This window comes from Ranitomeya imitator, chromosome 1, assembly GCF_032444005.1.
Source record: "Ranitomeya imitator isolate aRanImi1 chromosome 1, aRanImi1.pri, whole genome shotgun sequence".
Lineage (NCBI taxonomy): Eukaryota > Metazoa > Chordata > Amphibia > Anura > Dendrobatidae > Ranitomeya > Ranitomeya imitator.
In genome coordinates, this window is record NC_091282.1 from 249,112,577 (window position 1) to 249,134,392 (window position 21,816).

Genomic DNA, 21,816 nt, shown 5'->3' on the forward strand with positions numbered 1-21,816 from the left:
ACTCTACTATCTTAATGGGAAAATAAGGTTTGGTAAGGGGAGACTGGATTAGGTGCGCAGCTGTGGTTTCGGAGGAGCTGGCTAAAGATGTGTTATTTAATTTACTGATCCTGCAAATTATGATTACCACCTGTCCGGGTAGTAGGATGTGTTTGACTAATTGTCCAAGGGCAACACCTATGTCAGCATGGGTATGGTTTAATTGTACTGCACACTGCGGAAGAGGGTGGGGAGGGTGAATGTTAGTCCTGGGTGGGAAGGGAAAACTGTATGGTGGTTATTTAACCCCTTCAAGACCTTGCCCTTTTCCGGTTTTCGTTTTTCGCTCCCCTCCTTCCCAGGGCCATACCTTTTTTACTTTTCCGTCAATATGGCCATGTGAGGGCTTGTTTTTTGCGGGGCAAGTTGTACTTTTGAACGACAGCATTGGTTTTAGAATATCACGTACTAGAAACCGGGTAAACAATTCCAAGTGTGGTGAAATTGCAAAAAAAAAGTGCAATCCCACACTTGTTTTTTTGTTTGGATTTTTTGCTAGGTTCACTAAATGCTAAAACTGACCTGCCATTATGGGTTATGTTTTGTCTAAGTGGTAAAAATTTTTTCCAAACTTTGCTAAAAAAAAAATAAAAAAAAATTGCACCATTTTCCGATACCCGTAGCGTCTCCATTTTTCATGATCTGCGGTCAGGTGAGGGCTTATTTTTTGCATACCGAGCTAACGTTTTTAATTATACCATTTTGGTGCAGATACGTTCTTTTGATCGCCCGTTATTACATTTTAATGCAATGTCATGGCGAACAAAAAAACTTACTTCTGGCGTTTCGAATTTTCTCGCTATGCCATTTAGCGATCAGGTTAATCCTTTTTTTTTTACTGATAGATCGGGAGATTCTGAAAGCGGCAATACCAAATATGTGTAGGTTCAATTTTTCTATATATTATTTTATTTTGAAATGGGCGAAGGGGGGGGGGGGTGATTTAAACTTTTATATATTTGTCAATTTTTTTATATTTTAAAAAAAAATTATTTTTTTTTTTTAAACTTTTGCCATGCTTCAATTGCCTTCATGGAAGGCTAGAAGATGGCATAGCCTGATCGGCTCTGCTACATAGGAGTGATGCTCAGATCACTCCTATGAAGTAGAATTGCTGCATTGCTTTGAGCACCAACCACAGGGTGGCACTCACAGCAATCAGGCATCAACAACCATAGAGGTCTTCAATAGACCTCTGGTTGTCATGCCAACGCATCGCTGACCCCCGATCATGTGACAGGGTTGGCGATGCGCTCATTTCCGGCCCGATGGCCGGAAGCGGAAGTTAAATGCCGCTCTCAGTGTATGACAACGGTATTTAACTAGTTAATAGCGGCGGGTGAATCGCGATTCAAAACAGCTGACCTGTCCCGGGCTTTGATGCGGGCTCACCGCAGGAGCCCTCAACAAAGCAGGGGATCCGACCTCCGCAGTACTAGTACGATGGAGGTTGGTAAGGGGTTAAAGGTCACTGAATGAATTGGATATGTATTCACTATTCCTGTACATCTACTGTATGAAGACATGTAAAATAATTATTCTGCTGTAAACTTACATGACATTCAGTAAACGTTTTTGATTAAAAAAAAATATATATATATATATTCAGTCTGTTGGAATCCAACTCACAGCACCTTTTTACGATCAAGTGGTGATGGAACTGTGATGCTTGGGTGAGGGCCAAGTCCTCTATTGTTTACCAGGCACAGCTCCATACGTTAAAGGGGTATTCCCATCGCCAAGATCCTACCCAAATATGTAGTAGGTGTAATATTAATATTAGCAGATACCTCCAATTAGAACTGTAGTATAGTTTTTTTCTGATTCGCCATGTCTCTTTCCTCATGTACAGGCATTGCAGGACCTTAGGCATCCATTGTTACAACCACTAGCAATTAGCAAACTCTCACTATATCAGTGGTCGTAACCATGGAAACCTAACGTCCTGCAATTCCTGAACATGAGGAAAGAGACATAGCAAATTAGAAAAACTATACTACATTTCTAATTGGAGGCACATGATTATTATTATTACTACTATTATTACTACTACACATACTACATATTAGGATAGGATCTTGTAAGAAGCACTGTCCCCTATACCTCTGCATTCATTATTGCTAGGTCACATAGATGATTCGACTCCACCTATACTAAAAAATATCCACACCTCAGCTACTTTTAAAATATGGAGGAAAGTTGGCCCTATACTATCACCCTCCCTCTCACCACTGACTATGGTATCTGACCTTTTGAACACACTGCCCAACTGTGCGGCCCAGATCCCACTTGAACAATTATTTGTTGATGGGACACTACTTCCCTTACAAGATATGATTCAAATTCCGGGACTCTCAGGCCTGACATTTTTACAATATGGCAAACTTTCTCATATCATTCGCCATCACAGCCAATCAACAGATCTCAGTAGGTCACTAACCCCTTATGAAACTCTATGTGCCAGATTGAAAATGCCCACTAAGACTATCGATAATATACCAATCTTTACTTCAAACAGACACCTCAATTAAAAGAACATATATCGCTCGATGGGAAAAAGACCTAGTCACTTCCTTCTCAGATTCTCAAATCAAGTGTATATATAAAAATTCACATGGCCCCTCGACCTGTGTGCGCATTCAGGAAAACTCTTTTAAAATTATTTCCAGATGGTATCTAACCCCTAGTCAGATCAAGAAATGGTATCGTTCAGCAAATTCTGACTGCTGGAGATGTGAGGCGGATGTAGGCAGCTTTCTACATGTGTGGTGGTCCTGCCCCTCCCTCACATCCTTATGGAAAGCGATAACCTCTATCATTCAAGATTTGCTAGGGGGAAACATTGTTTTAAAACCGGAAAATGTTTTCCTGAACCTGCCACTATGGCCAGGAAACGAAAACGCTTCCAAAATGTCTCAATTCATCATAGCGGCAGGTAAATCCTTGATCCCCTCAAATTGGAACACAAAAAATATACCTACAATTAAGCAAATCTACCTCAAAATAGACCAGCTGTACCGCATTGAGGAACTAGCAGCCAAAACTAATCACTCCTTAACCAGATTTCAAAATATTTGGAACCCCTGGACTCGATTCAGAACCCAGCCTGCTTTCCATTCTGAGATATAATCACTAGATAATCGCACAAATCCCAGTGTGTCTCTACCCCCTCCTCCCACCACCTCACCCTCCCCCCCTTCTCTTCCTACTCTTATTTCTTCCCTCTTACTTCTTCCCTCTTACTTCTACTTTCTCTTCGCCTCATCTTTTGAGTTGATAATTTCTTCAATAACTATTCTCTCTGCAAGAGAGTAATTGTTTAACTGTTTGGTGCTTAGTTTACTATTGCTGCTTTATCTACCATTGAGAAACTTATAGTAAGTCACTGTTGCTCTGTTTACTTGTACCATATGGAAGCACCTTTAATTGTTAATTGTTCATTACAATACTATTTCATACTCTCTTGAAATGTTTGTTATCTTATAAATTTCTCTTTGCAATAAAAAGAATATTGAAAGAAAGAAAGGATAGGATCTTGTAGATGGGAATACCCCTTTAAGCAGCTGGTGTACTTGGTATTGTTACTTAGCCTCATTTATTTAAATGCGATGAAGCAGTAGTGAGCTACTAAGATATGGAGCGGAGCCTGCGAAACAATAAAGTAAAGTGGTTTAGATCCCACCTATCAAATATTTAAAAAATGGTAAAGAATTATACAACCCCTCTAAGGGCTAAAATAGAAAACTTCTCTGGGCTTTCTATATACGTTACGCAGTAGAATAATGACGAGTGTCTCTCTCAATGTGACACTTGGTAGTGTGAGTGACTTCCTATGTCCACATTTGAAACTGACTGTACAGTCTTGATAAACGCTTCTCCATAAATGCTGTAGAAAATTAACCCTTCCCTTCTGAGGAGCACTTGGCATACATGAGCTATAACTAACCTTATAACCATCTCCATGTTCTTTACTTTCTGACAGTGAGTCAGTAGCACCTGTAGGATTTTATGAGCTTCCGCTGTTTGGTTTTGTGCTTTCAGAACAATGGCTTTCCTAAGAAAAAAAAAAGAAAATTCATTTCAGAAGCATTCCTGCTTCCAGTACATTAGTGAGCACAAATGACGTAACAGCGTGGTATACCTGTACAATCCCTCAATGCTGCTAAGGGCGGTGATTCCTGTTACTAGCGATTCAGTAATGTGATACTTTCCGTCATTCATGGCTCGATCAAATTGTATTTTCTGATCAAACAGCATCCACAGCTAGAAAAAAAAATAACAAGCACATTAATTTTTTTGTCATTTAAATTTACAAAAAAAAAAAAAAAAAAGGTCTATAAAGGTGACAAATTGCTTTTTGTGAGAAATCAAAGTACCGTAATAGATGAATTATGACTGAAAGGTAAATGGTACATTTATGGCAGTAAGAGTGCAGCACAGGACAGCCTGACATACTGGCTGGCATTTTTATGTTCAGCTACACATCATCAAGTCATCAACAATTTCTTCCTGATAATTCAGAATGCTTGAATATTTTCTTACCAGACAACCTAAAAGTTTATTACAATTGCTTAGCGTTACACAAAAATATAAATAAAGCTTACCATGTGATCCTATCAAATTCGACTGTCCACTTTTGGGGACAATTTTATTTTTTCTACTCACATGATCAAATGTGGGGATAAAAATCATTTTTACAAACGCAGGAGCTCAGAAAAGGACAGGTAGAGGAGTTACAAACTCCTCGTCAGACTGTCATAGCAAGCAATAGGAAAAAAAAAGGATGTTCGCAGCACACAACATTGCAAGAGACACAGTCACATAAATGAGACAAAAATATACTATTCTCCAGCAATCCCAAAAAATCATGACAGCACTCACCATAGTTTGCAAAAAAGTAGAAAAAGGGAGCAATATAACACTTAATTTTATTTTTTGCTACGCCTGGTGACCGCTGTCAATCTTTTGTTTTTGTCAAAACAAGCAAGTCATGTCCAAAAAGATGGCTGACCCCCCTTGAGGTGTGATTCCTGTTCCATATTTGGATCTTGCAAGCAACTGTAAGCCAGTAAAATGGAGGCAATTTTTGGCCTTGAAAATGTTATTTCAAGAGACCTTTCACCATATTTTTCATGTTGAAATGGACACAATGTAATAGGGCAGTGGTGGCGAACCTATGGCACGCCTGCCAGAGGCGGCAAGCAGAGCCCTCCCGATGGGTACGTGTGCCATCTCCTCAAAACTAGTGCTGCCACCACTCTCCTCAGCCTGCTCGTAATCTCCCTGACTCATCACTAGCACTGTTCCATCAGTCTACGCACATGCTGAGGATGGGGATGGCTCGTGGGCTGAGGAGAGTGGCGGTGAAGCTATTGCAGAGATGGCGCGCGTGCCCACAGGTAGGATTGATATATGAAGAGACCAGATCTGCGTTTGAACGGGCAGAGGTGAATAATATTTTTTTTGTTTGTTTTTAGAAATGCGAGGCCATTACACAGTATGGGGCAGTATATGGGGCCATTATACTATATGCAGCAGCATGTGGGGCCATTATACTGTGTGCAGCATCAAGTGGGGCCATTATACTGTATGCAGCATCATGTGGGGCCATTATACTGTCTGCAGCATCATGTGGGGCCATTATACAGTATGCATCAATGCATTATCATGTGGGACCATTATACTGTATGCAGCATCATGTGGGGCCATTATACAGTATGGAGCACTATGTGTGGCTATTATACATTATGGAGCACTGTGGCCATTATACAGTATGCATCATGTGGAGCCATTATACAGTATGGAGCATCATATGTGGCCATTATACAGTACGGGGCATCATATGGGCCCATTATATATTATGTAACATCATGTGGAGCCATTATACAGCATCATATTTATTATTATAGCGCCATTTATTCCATGGTGCTTTACATGTGAGGATGTGTGGCTATTATACATTATGGAGCACTATGTGTGGCCATTATACAGTATGCAGGACTATATAGGGCCCATTAAACTGTATGGAGCACTATGTGAGGCCCATTACACTGTTTGGAGGACTATGTGTATTTATTTGACATCCCATGCTTAAAGGGTTATTTTCATCATGATAAAGGGTTACAATTGCAAAGAGGTTGTAAAAAAAAAAAAAAAAAAACAACTTGGCAATTTTACTTTTGAGTAAAAATCCCTTTCATTCTCAAGAACAGACCTCCACTGCAATCGGTGGCTAGTATCTTAGGCTTGGAGTGCAGCGCTTATAAGCTCTGTGCTATAGATTCTATAGCGCGCTAATGTAGGAGTTGTTTTTCTAATCTAAAACCACAGTATTCCGGTTAAATTGCCATGTTGGCACTTTGCGATAAATAAGTGGGTTTTATATTGCAGTTTGGGCACTCGGTCTCTAAAAGGTTCACCATCACTGTAATAGGGGCTGCATGGCAGAATTAAACGTGTTTGTTTGTTTTTTTATTTCACCTTTCAGTTGCAGAAATATTAGCAATCAAAGTATTTGGCACCTATTGAGTTAATTTTTTTTAAGCTCAAGTGGGTGTTATCAGACGGTTTTCACTGGGGCGTGCACTTCTTCACCCTGTATGACGCTGACCAATCAAACGGGTAGCAAAACTCGAATGAAAGAAGAGCAACGCCAACACCAACGCTTAGCGCAGGTTTTTCAGTGTATGACCTGTATGATGTGATACAGCCCTGATCTCAGAGTCCAATTTCCAGAAAGATTAGAAAGCACAAAAAACGAACACCTTTCAAATAAGGTCCCTGTGGGGAGGGTTAGCATATCTGAGTTTAGCTGTGTCCTACTACAAACCCTTTCATTAGCTCTCCTCATTATTAACGGATTACTCTGCCAGGATTCTCTGGTATTACTGGTGAGAGTAGGCGGTCAGAAACCTAGAGCATGCGATTTGCATACAGGTGCCAAGAAAACATGCTTGGCCTCGTTCAATTCACTATTCAGCGAGGCCAGAATGTGCCCTGAAGTATGGAAATCGCACACGTGCAGTCACAGAGCGTGACTGCAGACTTGTCACAAGTTTGGACAATTCCTTCAAGAACCAAGCAAACATTTACATCCTCACATTCAATCATAACTATTTTCTTTTGATATTTTTATTTTTTGGGCACATATATGGCACAAAGTATGTTTAACTTTGTTGCCGTTTTTTACAGTTAAGAAAAATTGTGTTTAGGGAAGGTGTTTTTTTTTTTTATTAATAGTTGATTATCTTACTTATGATTTTTTGTTTTCATTAGGAGAAGACTTTTAAAGGGTTGTTGTCATCTTTAGAAGTAAATCATCTATACATAGGCTATGGGACTGCTGGAGATAGCCAAGTACAGCGCTCAGATATTTCCTGTAGTCCCATAGAGATAGTGAGGTCAAGAGCAGGTTCCGCTTCTACTCCTTCCAGGCAGGGCTCTCCGGATCAATGGGGATCCCAGCAGTTACACCTCTAGAGATCAGCAGCTTATCACCTATTGTATGGGTAGGTGAAAACTTATAAAGATAGGAATTACCCTTAAATATTTGTCTTTGTAATACATTTTCACGCGCAAGTTACAGTATAAACCAACTAACTTAAGCGTGGCTATTAAAAAGCATAGCATAGATGTTGGAGGGAGAGGGGAACATACATACACATTTGGTGGTCTTGCCAATGCATTAAAGGTTTCTGGGAGGATGTGTTTAACCTACATAATAAGCTATCTATGCATAAAGCCCAACCCACAAAAGAGGTGGCTCTGCTATCTGTGAGCTTTCCATAGCTAAATTTAAGAAAGGCCTCCTTAGACATTTCTTGACAGCTGCGCGTAACTTAATACCTCGCTACTGGAAGCAGACGAATACCCCTTCAAGATCCGAGTTTGTGGTGGAGCTGAACCACCTCCTTAGAATGGAGCAGCTGGTTGGTCAGGACACCGGGACCTTGGACAAGGTCCTAAACATATTGACCCCTTGGATATTGTTTAGGGAGACAGCGGGTCTGACTGCATGGCTCAGCGGAGTCTCTGACTCAAATCTTTAATTTTTTCAGATTGGACCCCTTGGGTTGTGAATTAATAAGCACTGATTTTGATTCCAGGCTGAGTTGGATGGGACAGCGGAGACCGGTTCCCGCCCCCCACCCTTCCCCTCTTGTCTCTTCTTTTCTATCTGTCCCTTCCCACTTTCTTCTCTTTGTCTGTTAATTGTTGAATGGGTTATAAAGGTGTTTTGGTTATGATTAAGATTTAATTTGGATAATTTACTCTGGTGATATATCTGAGCATAGCTGTTAAACGGAGTTCCGGAGAAACGGATCCACACTGTGACTATGACTATAGGCATATTCTGCCATCATTGGTTACAGCAAGAAGATAACGGAGTCATGGTGTGGGATTATAGAGTATTGTTTATTATATATTTTCTCTTGGCTACAGTGTTAATAACTCAAATGTCATTTCAAGTTGTATCATTTTACTATTATCTTACTTCAATGGTTTTTGTAAAAGTGACTTCATTCAATAAACTTGATTTACACAAAAAGCATAGCATATCAGCACTATGTTGAATATTAAAGGATTATAGAGCCAGGATAGTTTTCACAGATTTCAGCTGTTCGTGAGATTGTCAACCACAATAGCACACTCAATGGTGACTGTATAGATACAACTACTGTGTCGAAGCAATCATCGAGACACACGTATGACATTGGATAGGAATGAACTTCCACTGATGATGCACATGGATTTCTTGGCATAAGTTTAACCCCTTCCTAACCAGGCCAAAGTTTACATTTCTGACCAGAGTCACTTTATTTGGTAATAACTCTGGAACGATTTACTGTATCCTAGTAATTCTGACACATTCGTGACACATTGAACTTTATGTTAACGGTAAATTTAGGTAGATATTTTTGGCGTTTTTGTTTGTGAAAATATCGGAATTTTGGAGAACATTTGGAAAATTTCATCATTTTCAACATTAAATATCTGGCTTAAGGGCATAAAAATGAGTAACTATTTTGTGTGATATAACTGATATTTCCCACAAGTATACGTTACATCTGCATCATTTTTTAAAACATGCTTTGTGTTAGGCTACTTTCACACTAGCGTTAACTGCAATCCGTCACAATGCGTCGTTTTGCAGAAAAAACGCATCCTGCAAAAGTGCTTGCAGGATGCGTTTTTTCCCCATAGACTTGTATTGAAAACGCATTGCGACGGATTGCCACACGTCGCATCCGTCGTGCGACGGATGCGTCGTGCTTTGGCGGACCGTCAGGAGCAAAAAACGCTACATGTAACGTTTTTTGCTCCTGACGGACCGCTTTTTCCGACCGCGCATGCGCGGCCGAAACAACGCCCCCACCTCCCCGCACCTCACAATGGGGCAGCGGATGCGCCGGAGAAAAATGCATCCGCTGCCTCCGTTGTGCAGTGCGTTAAACGCTAGCGTCGGAATCTCTGCCCGACGCATTGCGACGGGGAGATTCCGACGCTAGTGTGAAAGTAGCCTTAGGAAGTTAGAATGGTTAAAAGTTTATCAGCAATTTCTAATTTTTCCAACAAAATGTAATAAAATTATTTTGGGGTCCACATTTCATTTTAAGTGACTTTCAGGGGCCTATATGACAGAAAGTACCCAAAACGGACACCATTTTAAAAACTGTACTCCTCATAGTGCTCAAAACTGCATTCAAGAAGTTTAGTAACCTTTATTTCAAGTGCTTCACAGGAATTAAAGTATTGTGGAAAAAAAATGAAAATTTTATGCTTTCTGGCAAAAATGTTGATTTAGCCCCAAATTTGGCATCTTCGCAACGGTAACAGGAGAAAATGGACAGTAAAATTTGTTGTGCAATTTCTCCTTAGTACACAGATACCCCATATCAGATACCCCGTATGTGGTGGAAAACTACTGTTTGGGTGCACGGCAGGGCTCAGAAGGGAAGGAGCGCTGTTTGACTTTGGGAACGCAAAATTGTCTGGAATAGACACCATGTCACATTTACAGCGCCCTGATGTGTATAAACAGGTGAAACCCCATACAAATGACTGCATTTTGGAAACTACACCACCTCAAGGAACTTATCTACAGATGCTTCACAGGATTTTAATATGCATATTACCTCTACAGAGAGGAAGACAACTAGAACACTAGTGCTATCAACTAGAAGTAGCAATCCTAAAAGTCAATCGCGACTTTTTAACTAGCCCTGTCATATGACTTAGGACAAAAGAAAACACAGAATCTCAATTTACAAACAGTGTTTTGGAGTATTGTCCCTCGTCAGTGCAAAGTATGAGTTCTGATTTGACTAGGTGACAGGCTTAAGACTAGCTTCTAAGGGTAGGTTCCCACGTTCAGGATTTGGTGAGGTTTTGGCGCTACAGAATGTCCGCACCATTTCTGCAGCTATTATACAAATAAGCCGACATGCATTTCCGTGTTTTTTTTTGTTTGTTTTTTTTACACACACGCGGATTTGCCTTATTAATGCAAATGGGGAAAATCCACATGCGTACCCGGATCTAAAAGACACACTGCATGTCAGTTTCGCGGGTGATCCGCAGGAGCACATACGATTCCTAGAAATCCAATCCACTATGCTGTAAAATCTGGCAGCGTTGTTTTTGAAGCTGTAAAAATATGTAGAGACAGAACTGCAGCAAATCCTAAATGTGGGTACGTACCCTAAAGGGTAACATTTCTCCATGTGGAGAGAGACAAACCAGGCCTGGCATCAAGAGTGAGGAGACATATACGCCATGCATGCTCCGCTGGGAAATTAAATATGCAAAATCTGCTTGTCGCTCTCCATAAGAAGAAACGTTACCCTTTAGAACATGTAATTTTATAACACTGAGCCGGGAAAATGTAAAAATAAAAAATTCAGAAAAAATGTTGCTTCAATTCAAAAATTTTTATTTTCTCAAGGTTAACAGAAGAAAATGGACCATACAATTTTCTATGCAATTTCTCCTGAGTAAGCGGATATCCCATATGTGGGGGCACACTATTGTTTTGGCGCATGACCAGGTTCGGAAGGGAAGGAGCACCAGCTAAATTCTGGAATGCAATTTTGCCTGGACTAGATAGCGGAAGCCATGTTACACTTGCAGAGCCCCTGACTTGCCAAAACAGCAGAAACCCCCACAAGTGACACCATTTTGGAAACTGCACCGCTTGAGAAATTGATCTGGGGGGGTAGTGAGCATTTTTAACTCTCAGGCGACTCACAGAATTGTATGACATTGGGCTATAGTCATATTATACATGTCAGTATTACACTGACAGAAGCCTCTTAGACCATGCTCCAGGCATAGTGTAGGCAGGCCACTGTCGCTGGCAGACCTGGAGGTAGTCATGAAAATGTCGGGTTGCCATGATGACCATCTGGGCCTCGCGATGACGTAGCGGGGGTGCTGATCAAAAGGAAAAGGGAGTCTCCTCCCTCTCAGCCTGATAAATGTTGCCATCGATATTGCTCCGGTGCCCTGCACGATTGTCATGACGTACTTTTAAGCCATTGGTCGGGAACCCCTAAGGGTATGTGCACACGTAGATGGGATCTCTGCAGATTTTTCTGCACCTGTTTTGAGAAATCCGCAGGTAAAAAGCACTGCGTTTTACCTGCGGATTTACTGCGGATTTAATACGGTTTTTGTGTGGATTCCAAACATATATAGCAGAAAGTCTTTGAGAGAAAGCGAGCACTCACTAACCGCTTATCGCTAATATCCGGTCTTTATTATGACATGTTGTCAAAAGCAGGAACAATCAGGGAGAAATGTGATTCCACAAGACTATGGCCGTTTCGCGCTCCTGCGCTTCCACAGGTCTTGATGTGAGCTGTGGGTGGGCGGAATCATTTCAGCGTTTTCCGTTGAAAGGTTACCACCTCTCCAACAGCGTGGTCACAAAGCCTACTTTTCATTAAAACAATTATTAAAACAGAAAATTAAAAACTACAAGAAGATGACAATATATAAACGAGCACAAATACAAAATTGAGTACAACATAAAAGAATTTCCATCACAAAAACACCGACATCTCCAATCTCTCATTTAACCCTAGGGATCCGGTGGCATTAACTCGCATTATCCTCCTTCTCTCTCTTCTCAACAGTATCTTCTTATAATCTCCTCCCTGCTCCGGTAAAGATACCTTTTCTAACCCAATAAAACGCAAATTAGACGCATCACCCCCATGTTGTGCCTGCATGTGGGTTATTAATCGAGGGACGCCTTTCCCTATACTGATTGACTTAAAGTGCTCTCTGAATCTCACATAAAGGGGCCTTATTGTTTTCCCGATATAGTAAAAGCCGCAGGGACAGAATAACGCATATACTGTGTGTGTCGTTCTACATGATATGAAATCCCGAACTCTATGCACAGAGGAACCAATATGTGCCACTTTATCCGTCATATGGTACCTACAGTACTTACAATGGCCGCATTTGAAATTACCTTGTGGTGTTCCCGTTTGTAACCAATGAACTCATTTGGTGTCAATGTGATTACGTACCAATACATCTTTTAAGTTACTTCCTCGGCGGCACGCAAACAAGGGACCCCTGCTGGCCGGCTGTGATAAATCTGGATCTTTTTCTAGTATGTGCCAACTTTTCCTGACGGCAGATCTTATTATAGAATCCATGGGACTAAAGGTAAAACTAAAAGTGCTCTAGCAAAGGCTGAAGGGTCTGGAGATCAGGTGCAAAAGGCAACAAAAAACAGGATAGACAAAGCGCAGAAGAGATTCACTTTTAGTTTTACCTTTAGTCCCATGGATTCTATAATAAGATCTGTCGTCAGGAAAAGTTGGCACATACTGGAAAAAGATCCAGATTTATCACAGCCGGCCAGCAGGGGTCCCTTGTTTGCGTGCCGCCGAGGAAGGAACTTAAAGGATGTATTGGTACGTAATCACATTGACACCAAACGAGTTCATTGTTACAAACGGGGACACCACAAGGCAATTTCAAATGCGGCCATTGTAAGTACTGTAGGTACCATATAACGGATAAAGTGGTACATATTGGTTCCTCTGTGTATAGAGATCGGGATTTCATATCATGTAGGACGATACAGTATATGCGTTATTCTGTCCCTGCGGCTTTTATTATATCGGGAAAATAAGGCCCCTTTATGTGAGATTCAGAGAGCACTTTAAGTCAATCAGTACAGGGAAAGGCGTCCCTCGATTAATAACCCACATGCAGGCACAACAAGGGGGTGATGAGTCTACTTTGCGTTTTATTGGGTTGGAAAAAGGTATCTTTACCGGAGCAGGGAGGAGATTATAATAAGATACTGTTGAAAAGAGAGGGAAGGAGGATAATGCGAGTTAATGCCACCGGACCCCTAGGGTTAAATGAGAGATTGGAGATGTCGGTGTTTTTGTGATGGAAATTCTTTTGTTATGTTGCACTAAATTTTGTATTTGTGCTCAATTATATATTGTCATCTTCTAGTAGTTTTTAAATTTCTGTTTTAATAATTAGGTTTTAATGAAAGGTAGGCTTTGTGACCACGCTGTTAGAGGGGTGGTAACCTTTCAGCAGAAAACACTGAAATGATTCCGCCCACCCACAGCTCACATCAAGACCCAAGGAAGCGCAGGAGCGTGAAACGGCCGTCGTCTTGTAGAATCACATTTCTCCCTGATTGTTCCTGCTTTTGACAACATGTCATAGTAAAGACCGGATATTAGCGATAAGCGGTTGGTGAGTGTTCGCTTTTTCTCAAAGACTTTTTGCTATATATGTTTGGATTTCAACAGTTGGAGCACCAGACATTCGCATGGGCACTAATGCGCTACAGGAGGACATTGAGCGAGCGGGTGTAGATTATTTAAACCAGCTGTTGGTGCTGCTTTTTGTTTTCTTTTGTTTTTTTGTGTGGATTCCACCTGCAGTTTTCCACCTGCGGATTCCTATTATGGAGCAGGTGTAAACCGCTGCGGAATCTGCACAAAGAATGAACATGCGGAATAAACGACGCAGCGTTTCCACACATTTTTTTCTGCAGCATGTGCACTGCGGATTTTGTTTTCCATAGGTTTACATGGAACTGTAAACACATGGAAAACAGCTGTGAATCTGCAGCATTAAAACCGCTGCGGATCCGCAGCAAAATTCAAAAGTGTGCACATACCCTAAAATGTGATGAAGAGGTTCAAACCAAAAATTTTATATACATTTTATTTATTTTTCGTTTTAATTTATTTAACCCCTTCACGACCTCCGCTGTACTATTACTGCAGAGGTCGGGTCCCCTGCATTGATGTGGGCTCCGGCGGTGAGCCCACCTCAAAGCCGGGACATGTCAGCTGTAACCTAGACATGTTTGGTGTCTATGAACTCGTAATGACCTGGAGAATCAAAATGGCAGGTCAGTTTTAGCATCTAATGAACCTAGCAAAAAAGCCAAACAAGTGTGGAATTGCACTTTTTTTTTTTTTGCAATTTCACTGCACTTGAATTTTTTTTCCTGTTTTCTAGTACACAACATGCTAAAACCAATGCTGACGCTCAAAAGTGCAACTTGTCCCGCAAAAGACAAGCCCTCACATGGCCATACTGACGGAAAAATAAAAAAAGTTGGGCTCTGGGAAGGAGGGGAGCGAAAAACGAGAACGCAAAAACGGAAAAGTGCAAGGTCGTGAAGGGGTTAAAGGGGTTTTCCACTTTTGTTTCTTAGAGGAAAGGAATGCCAATTTTAAAAAAAAAAATGAAAAGAAGTAATGATTATTATAATTACTGGGAGAATGTGACCCCCTATTCATGAATTGCTGCTCCCAGACTAGTAGAGAGGACGGCTTGACCACCAATAATTTGAACGCTGTAGCAACTTATTACTGAAGGGTCAGGTGACTGGTGGTCTAGACGTCATTTCTTCCAAACCAAGGCTGGAGTGGAAGGTGTATTTGGGGAGCAAGTGTGGCTTATTTTTTTTTCTTTTTGAAGCACGGCTTTACAATGTGAAGTTTTATATAAAGGGAAAGAGAAAATTTTACATTTGTATGAATATACAAAGAATAATCCCAATACATAGGAACAGGTATTATAGTGTAAAGTGTTACCTTTGCATGCTGGGAATTTGGAGGGAATCTTTCCTTTAAATGTGTCAAGATCTCAGAAGCAGCAGAAAAACAGCCCTACAAAACAAGATTTATCTCAGCAAGTACTTATTAGGGGAAAAGGAGATTTTTGTGTACTCACCGCAAAATCTTTTTCTCCGAGCCAATCATTGGGGGACACAGGACCATGGGTGTTATGCTGCTTGCCACTAGGAGGACACCAAGTAAACACAAAGAATTAACTCCTCCTCTGCTGTATACAATCCTTGACTGGCCAGTAACGACCCAGTTCGGTAGTTAAGCAGTAGGAGTAGAAGAAAAAAACAAGACAAGTAAACTATGTCAAAAACTGAGGAACAAACCACAACAACCACCAGCCAATAGGCTAACAGGGTGGGTGCTGTGTCCCCCAATGATTGGCTCGGAGAAAAAGATTTTACGGTGAGTACACAATAATCTCCTTTTCTCCCACGCCTCATTGGGGGACACAGGACCATGGGACGTCCTAAAGCAGTCCCTGGGTGGGGAGCAATTGCACTGCTAAAACCCCATGTACCACTGGCTTACTGAGGTACTGCTGTCTGCAGAATGCGCCTGCCAAAAGCAGCGTCTGCCGAAGCCTGGGTATGAACGTGATATTGCTTTGTAAAAGTATGCAGACTGGACCAAGTCGCAGCTTTACAAAGCTGTTGTGCTGAAGCCTGGTGCCGAATGGCCCAAGAAGCACCGACCGACCGAGTCGAATGCGCCTTAATCCCTGCTGGGACAGAGGCGTTCCTGACGCGATAGGATTCCTGAATAGTGGAGCGAATCCACTTGGCTAGACTGGCCTTTAAGGCGGGTAGACCTTTCGTATGTCCCTCCGGAAGCACAAACAGGACAGCCGACTTACGGAAGGGAGACGTGCGAGATATGTACCGCGGAAGAGCTCTAACCACATCCAGAGTATGGAGGACTTTCTCGATACGATGGGTTGGTGCCGGACAGAATGACGGCAAGACAATGTCCTCATTTAGATGAAAGGATGAGACGACTTTAGGTAGGAAAGAGGGAGAGGTTCTCAAGACTACCTTGTCTGGGTGAAAAATCAGAAAAGGGGGTCGGCAAGAGAGGGCCGCTAACTCAGAAACTCTCCTGATTGACATAATCGCCACGAGAAAGACCACCTTCCATGAAAGGAGGGTGAGAGATATCCTGCAATGGTTCGAAAGGGGCCTCCTGAAGAACTCCGAGAACCAAGTTAAGATCCCATGAAGCCAAAGGCATTCTATAGGTAGGGACCACCCGGGAGACTCCTTGGATGAACGTCTTAACCAGCAGTCTGGAAGCGATCTTTCGTTGGAATAGAACAGACAATGGGGACACTTGTTCCATGAGCGAGCTTAGGGCAAGGCCTGATTCTAAACCTGATTGGAGAAACTCCAGAATGGACGGAATGGAAAACAAAAGAGGAGAACGTCCATGGGCATTGCACCATGAAAAGAAGATGCGCCAGGTGCGATGATAAATGCGCATGGATACGGGTTTCCTAGCGCGAATCATGGTAGAAGAAACCCCTGGAGAGAATCCGGCTTGGGCTAAAATCCAGGATTCAACGGCCACGCCATCAAAGACAGGGCCCCGGAGTTCTGGTGGCAAATCGGGCCCTGTGAGAGAAGATCCATGCGATCTGGAAGTCGCCAGGGGACGTCGGTGACCATTTGGACGAGTTCTGCGTACCATGTTCGGTGCAGCCAGTCCGACGCGACGAGGATCACCGGTCTCCCCTCTGTCCTGATCTTCTTAATGACCCACGGGAGCAGAGGAAGAGGCGGAAATATGTATGGCAGCTGGAACCGATGCCACGACAGGACCAGAGCATCTGCCCCGATGGCGCAAGGATCGCGGGATCGAGCAATGAACTGGGGAACCTGGTTGTTGAGCCTCGAGGCCATGAGATCCACATCCGGCGTCCCCCAGCGAAGAAAAATCTGCTGGAAGACTTCCGGATGGAGGGACCACTCGCCCGAGGCAAGACCTTGGCGTCTGAGGAAGTCCGCTTTCCAATTCTCCACACCCGGTATGTGGATCGCCGAGATGAGCGAGTGATTGGTCTCGGCCCAGCGCAGGATGTGGGAGACGTCGAGCATGGCTGCCCTGCTGCGGGTTCCCCCTTGCCGGTTGATATACGCCACGGCTGTGGCGTTATCGGATTGGATTCTGATGGGATGGCCTACAAGAAGATGTTGAAAGTTGCGTAAGGCAAGTGTGATCGCTCGAATCTCCAAGATATTGATTGGAAGACGCGACTCTTTTGCGGACCAACGACCTTGTGCCATGTGGTGATTGAAAACTGTGCCCCAGCCCAAAAGGCTGGCATCGGTAGTGACCACTAACCAGCGCACTAGGAGAAAGGACTTCCCTTGGTTCAGGAAGGACTGTAGCGTCCACCACCTGAAGGTCTGCCTTACCTGTGGGGACAGGGGAAAAGGACGGTCGAGGGAAAATGGACTCCTGTCCCAGGCTAACAGCAGCGCCTGTTGCAGGGGACAAAGATGGAACTGCGCAAACGGAACGGCTTCCATCGACGCAACCATTTTCCCGAATATGCGCATCACAAAGCGAATGGAGTGAGGGACTGGGGGAGCGCTTGTGCACTCCCTGTTGTAAGGACAAGACCTTCTCTGGAGGGAGAATGACTAACCCACGGGAAGAGTCCAAAATCATGCCCAGGAAGCAGATTTGCTGAGCCGGCACTGGAGATGATTTCTCGAAGTTGATTTTAAAACCCTGGCGAGAAAGAGTGATACTTACAGACTCCTCGCAGGCAGAATGGGACAGACCCTTGATTAAAAAGTCGTCCAGATACGGAAGGACTACCACTCCCCGAGCGTGAAGAATGGCCATGACAGCCACCATGAACTTCGTGAAGACTCTGGGGGCAGTGGCGAGTCCGAAGTACAAGGCCACAAACTGTAAGTGTTCTTCTTGGACTGCGAAGCGCAGGAACTGCTGATGAGAGGGAAAAATTGGAATATGTAGATAAGCATCCTTGATGTCTATGGATGCAAAGAACTCTCCTTTTTCCAGGGACGCGACAACGGGTCAGAGTGAGTCCATTCTGAAGTGTCGGACCCGTACGAACTTGTTTAGCAGTTTGAGGTCCAGTATGGGCCGTAGGTCCCATCCTTCTTTGGGACCACGAATAGGTTGGAGTAAAACCCCTTCAACCTTTGGTCTCTAGGGACCGGAACAATGACACCGTCCCTTTGAAGCGCCTGTATGGCCTGAAGAAGATGTGACGCCCTTGCTTTGGGGGGAGAAGACTAGACGAAGCGCGGAGGGGGGGATGGAAGAAAACTCGATTTTGTATCTGGAAGACACGAGCTCTCTGACCCACTCGTCGTGAACGACCGAGAGCCAATTTTGACGGAACGAAAGAAGGCGTCAACCTACTTTGGTCGATGTCCGCCGGACACGTCGACGAGTCAGTGTGTAGAAGGTTTAATGGATGTGGATGGCTTAGGGCCAGAAGGTCTCGGTCTGGGTTTCCAGGAATGGATTGGTCTGTTCGAAACCTGGGGATTTCTGTTTTCCCGCCGTCCCGAACCAGGGGAGGAGGAGGACCAACTGGAGTTGTTCCAAAAGGACCGGAATCGAAACTGCTGTTGATTCCGAAAAGGCCGGGCAGGTTTTTGCTGGGGAAGAAATTTACTCTTCCCTCCGGTAGCGTCAGAAATGATTTGGTCTAGTTTCTCACCAAATAAACGACCCGCTTGGTAAGGTAAAGAAGTCAGCGACTTTTTAGAAGCAGAATCTGCTTGCCAATCACAGAGCCATAAGGCCCTCCTAATGGAGATTGCGTTTGCAGCCCATCTATGGAAGCGTTAACTACGAAATCTCCGGCCTGAGCTATCTGGTTAGCTAGTCTGGCAGCCTCTGGGGGAAGATTACTGTCGTGGACCGTAGAGGTTAACACCTCTGCCCAGGCAACCATTGCCTCAGCCACCCAGGTAGCGGCAAAGGATGGAAGAAGAGCGGCTCCTGAGGCCTCAAAAACTGAGCGAGCCAGGTAGTCAATTTGACAGTCAGAAGGAGTTTTGACTGATGAGCTGTCGGACAGAGATAAGAGTGTTTTGGATGCGAGTCACGATACGGCAGGATCCACAGGAGAGAGAAGCAACTCCTTCATCAGATCCTTGGAGAAAGGATATTTATCTTCCGTGGCTTTTTGAGCCGTAAATCGCTTCTCCGGGTGTTCCCTGTGCTTTTGGACAATGTCCTGAAACTCCGGGTGATTAGCAAATATCTTTTGAACGCGTTTAGTCTTTTTAAGAGACAAGACGTGCCTCAATAAGGGAGTCAAGTGTCTCCTGACCGATAGAGGAGTCCTGGGTTAAAGATTCCTCGACTCGTATTCTGAATCATGTACATTGCGACCCTCGGGGGAGGGGGAGCGAGAAGATGAGCTGACAGATACTGAAGCTCGAGCATGGATGGGCGATGAGGGTAGGGTTCTTTTTCTGGCACCCCGAGATTCAAATAGTACAGTACGCCCCCTGTGGTCGGAGGGCCCCGCACCGGCGCCAGATTCCGTCGCAGCCGACGGAGGTGAGTTCTGGCTTAAGGAGGACCCGCGGAAAGAGTCCAATGCCTTGACCAAGGAATCCATAGAGTGTGACAAGGACGTGGCCCACTCAGGAGGGTTAGGCTCGACGGGGTCGGTGGAGACATTGGAGGTAGAGGCAGAAGGCAGCTGTGCACAGGCCGGGTCACAGTTCTGGCACATGGGGGTATTGTGGGCACGTGGCAACGCAGAATTGCAAGTGGCACATGAAGTAAAAAACACAGTGTGCTTTTTATTGCCTCTTTTAGCCTCCTTAGATTGAGACATAGTGTATGTCTATTCTCCAATAAACTGCGATAGCAGGGCTATGGGTGCAGAGAAGGGGTTAAGCTTTTCCCTATGCAGTGGAGCAGCTTACCCACAGTCCTGTGCTGGTGTCCCCAGGGAGGAAGAGAGGGAAGTAGCGTTTTCGGCTTTATGTCCCTGCAGCAGTGGAGTCCCAAGATGGCGCCCAAGATTTGCAGGGCTCTTCTTGTTCAGAGCAAGAAGCGCCTGAGTAGTGGGTGGGATTTTTGAACTGCGGCCTAGTCCGGCTGAAGAAACTGAGGACTAAATTAGTGGAGCCTGCCGGCGGAGCGCAGCGATGCCACGCCTAACGATTGCCTCTCCCCAGGGACCCGGACCGCATCTTCCCACGTCGGCAGCGTGAGGAATAGTAGTACTCACCGAGGAGGAGCCACCTCCAGCTCAATCGACCCTCCCTATGCCGGGGGATGGAGAGCATCCTGATGTGTGCTTGCCTTCTCAGGGGACTTACAGCTGTGCCTGCCGCAGGGGACTTACGAATGTGCCTGCCACAGGGGGACAGCTACTGTGGGGACTACAAGACGCTAATGTGAGGGCTTGAGTGCAGTGGAGCCCGGTAGATGCACATAAGAGGTATACTCTATGTGCTCGCCATCTTACAGGGAGAGAGATCGGGACCATATAGGAACCGTCGCCCTAGCATAGATTAGGTGTGCCCCAAACGTCGCAGGAGAGGTACGGGGAGGTATACTCGCCGTGCTCGCCTGTTGATGGTTCGGGGGAGAGCGGCCCCTAGAAAGGAATCCGTCGCCCCTTCACTCCATTAATTAAAAAATAAAAATTTACAGAAAAATAAAAATAAAATAAAAAGAACAGACTCAAGTGCCTCCTACAGACACTAAGCAAGAACTGGCCAGTCAAGGGGTGTATACTGCAGAGGAGGAGTTCCCGTAATTCTTTGTGCTTACTTAGTGTCCTCCTAGTGGCAAGCAGCATAACACCCATGGTCCTGTGTCCCCCAACGAGGCGTAGGAGAAAACATAATACTTTACAATAATCCACTTTCAGGGTAGAGAAACAGAGCAGTTGATAAAACAAGTATATATATGGTTAAAAGGAGAGTCCTGTCACAATGTATGGCTGAACCATCCTTTATTGGTCGTGCAGAAGTGGCACAGCCATAAACAATGCGTTATTAATTTACACTGACTTTCTTGTAATCCACTGGAAAGTCACAGCGACTGATACATATGACCTTACCCTTAATAATGTGCTCAATAAAATATCACACTCACCTGTTCTGCGTGTAGCTCTGCAAGATGACATAAAACTACTGCAAATGACTCAGTGTTGTTCTGCTGGACGCTCACATTAACAGAATCCAAACTGTTCATGCTGAGGAGCATCTGTGCCTGCTGCAATGCCATAGCGCTATAAGAGATAATACCCATGTGTCAAATCTTAGGTGTTCATGCTGAGGAGCATCTGTGCCTGCTGCAACGCCATAGTGCTATAAGAGATAATACCCAAGTGTCAAATCTTGTAGGTGTTCATGTTGAGGGGTATGTGTGCCTGCTGCAATGTTATTATTCTGTTATGGACAATTTGGGCAACACAGGAATGTAATCTGGTTTACCCGCATTACCTCCAGGGTTATGCAAAACAAAATCTGGGCAATGTGTACAAAGACATTTGTCCGGGCGTACGGTATTGATGACCCATTTACATCAATAGCAGATTGCTGGGGGTCCAACTCCTCGCACCTCCACTGATCTGCTCATGCAGTGGTCAGATGTTAAGACATTGAATGGAACTGGTGAGTGCAGCTCC

General features: G+C 44.0%; 1 protein-coding gene across 1 annotated transcript in view; it reads right to left on the minus strand.

The window, feature by feature from the left end:
- ANAPC5 (anaphase promoting complex subunit 5) overlaps positions 1-21,816 on the minus strand; it is a 63,449-nt gene that overhangs the window by 15,477 nt on the left and 26,156 nt on the right. The window contains exons 11-14 of the mRNA XM_069755418.1: positions 21,282-21,417; positions 15,138-15,212; positions 4,181-4,302; positions 3,986-4,093 (exon numbers count right to left, since the gene is read on the minus strand). Coding sequence (XP_069611519.1) covers positions 3,986-4,093; positions 4,181-4,302; positions 15,138-15,212; positions 21,282-21,417 — 441 coding nt within the window. The remainder of the gene's footprint in view (positions 1-3,985; positions 4,094-4,180; positions 4,303-15,137; positions 15,213-21,281; positions 21,418-21,816) is intronic.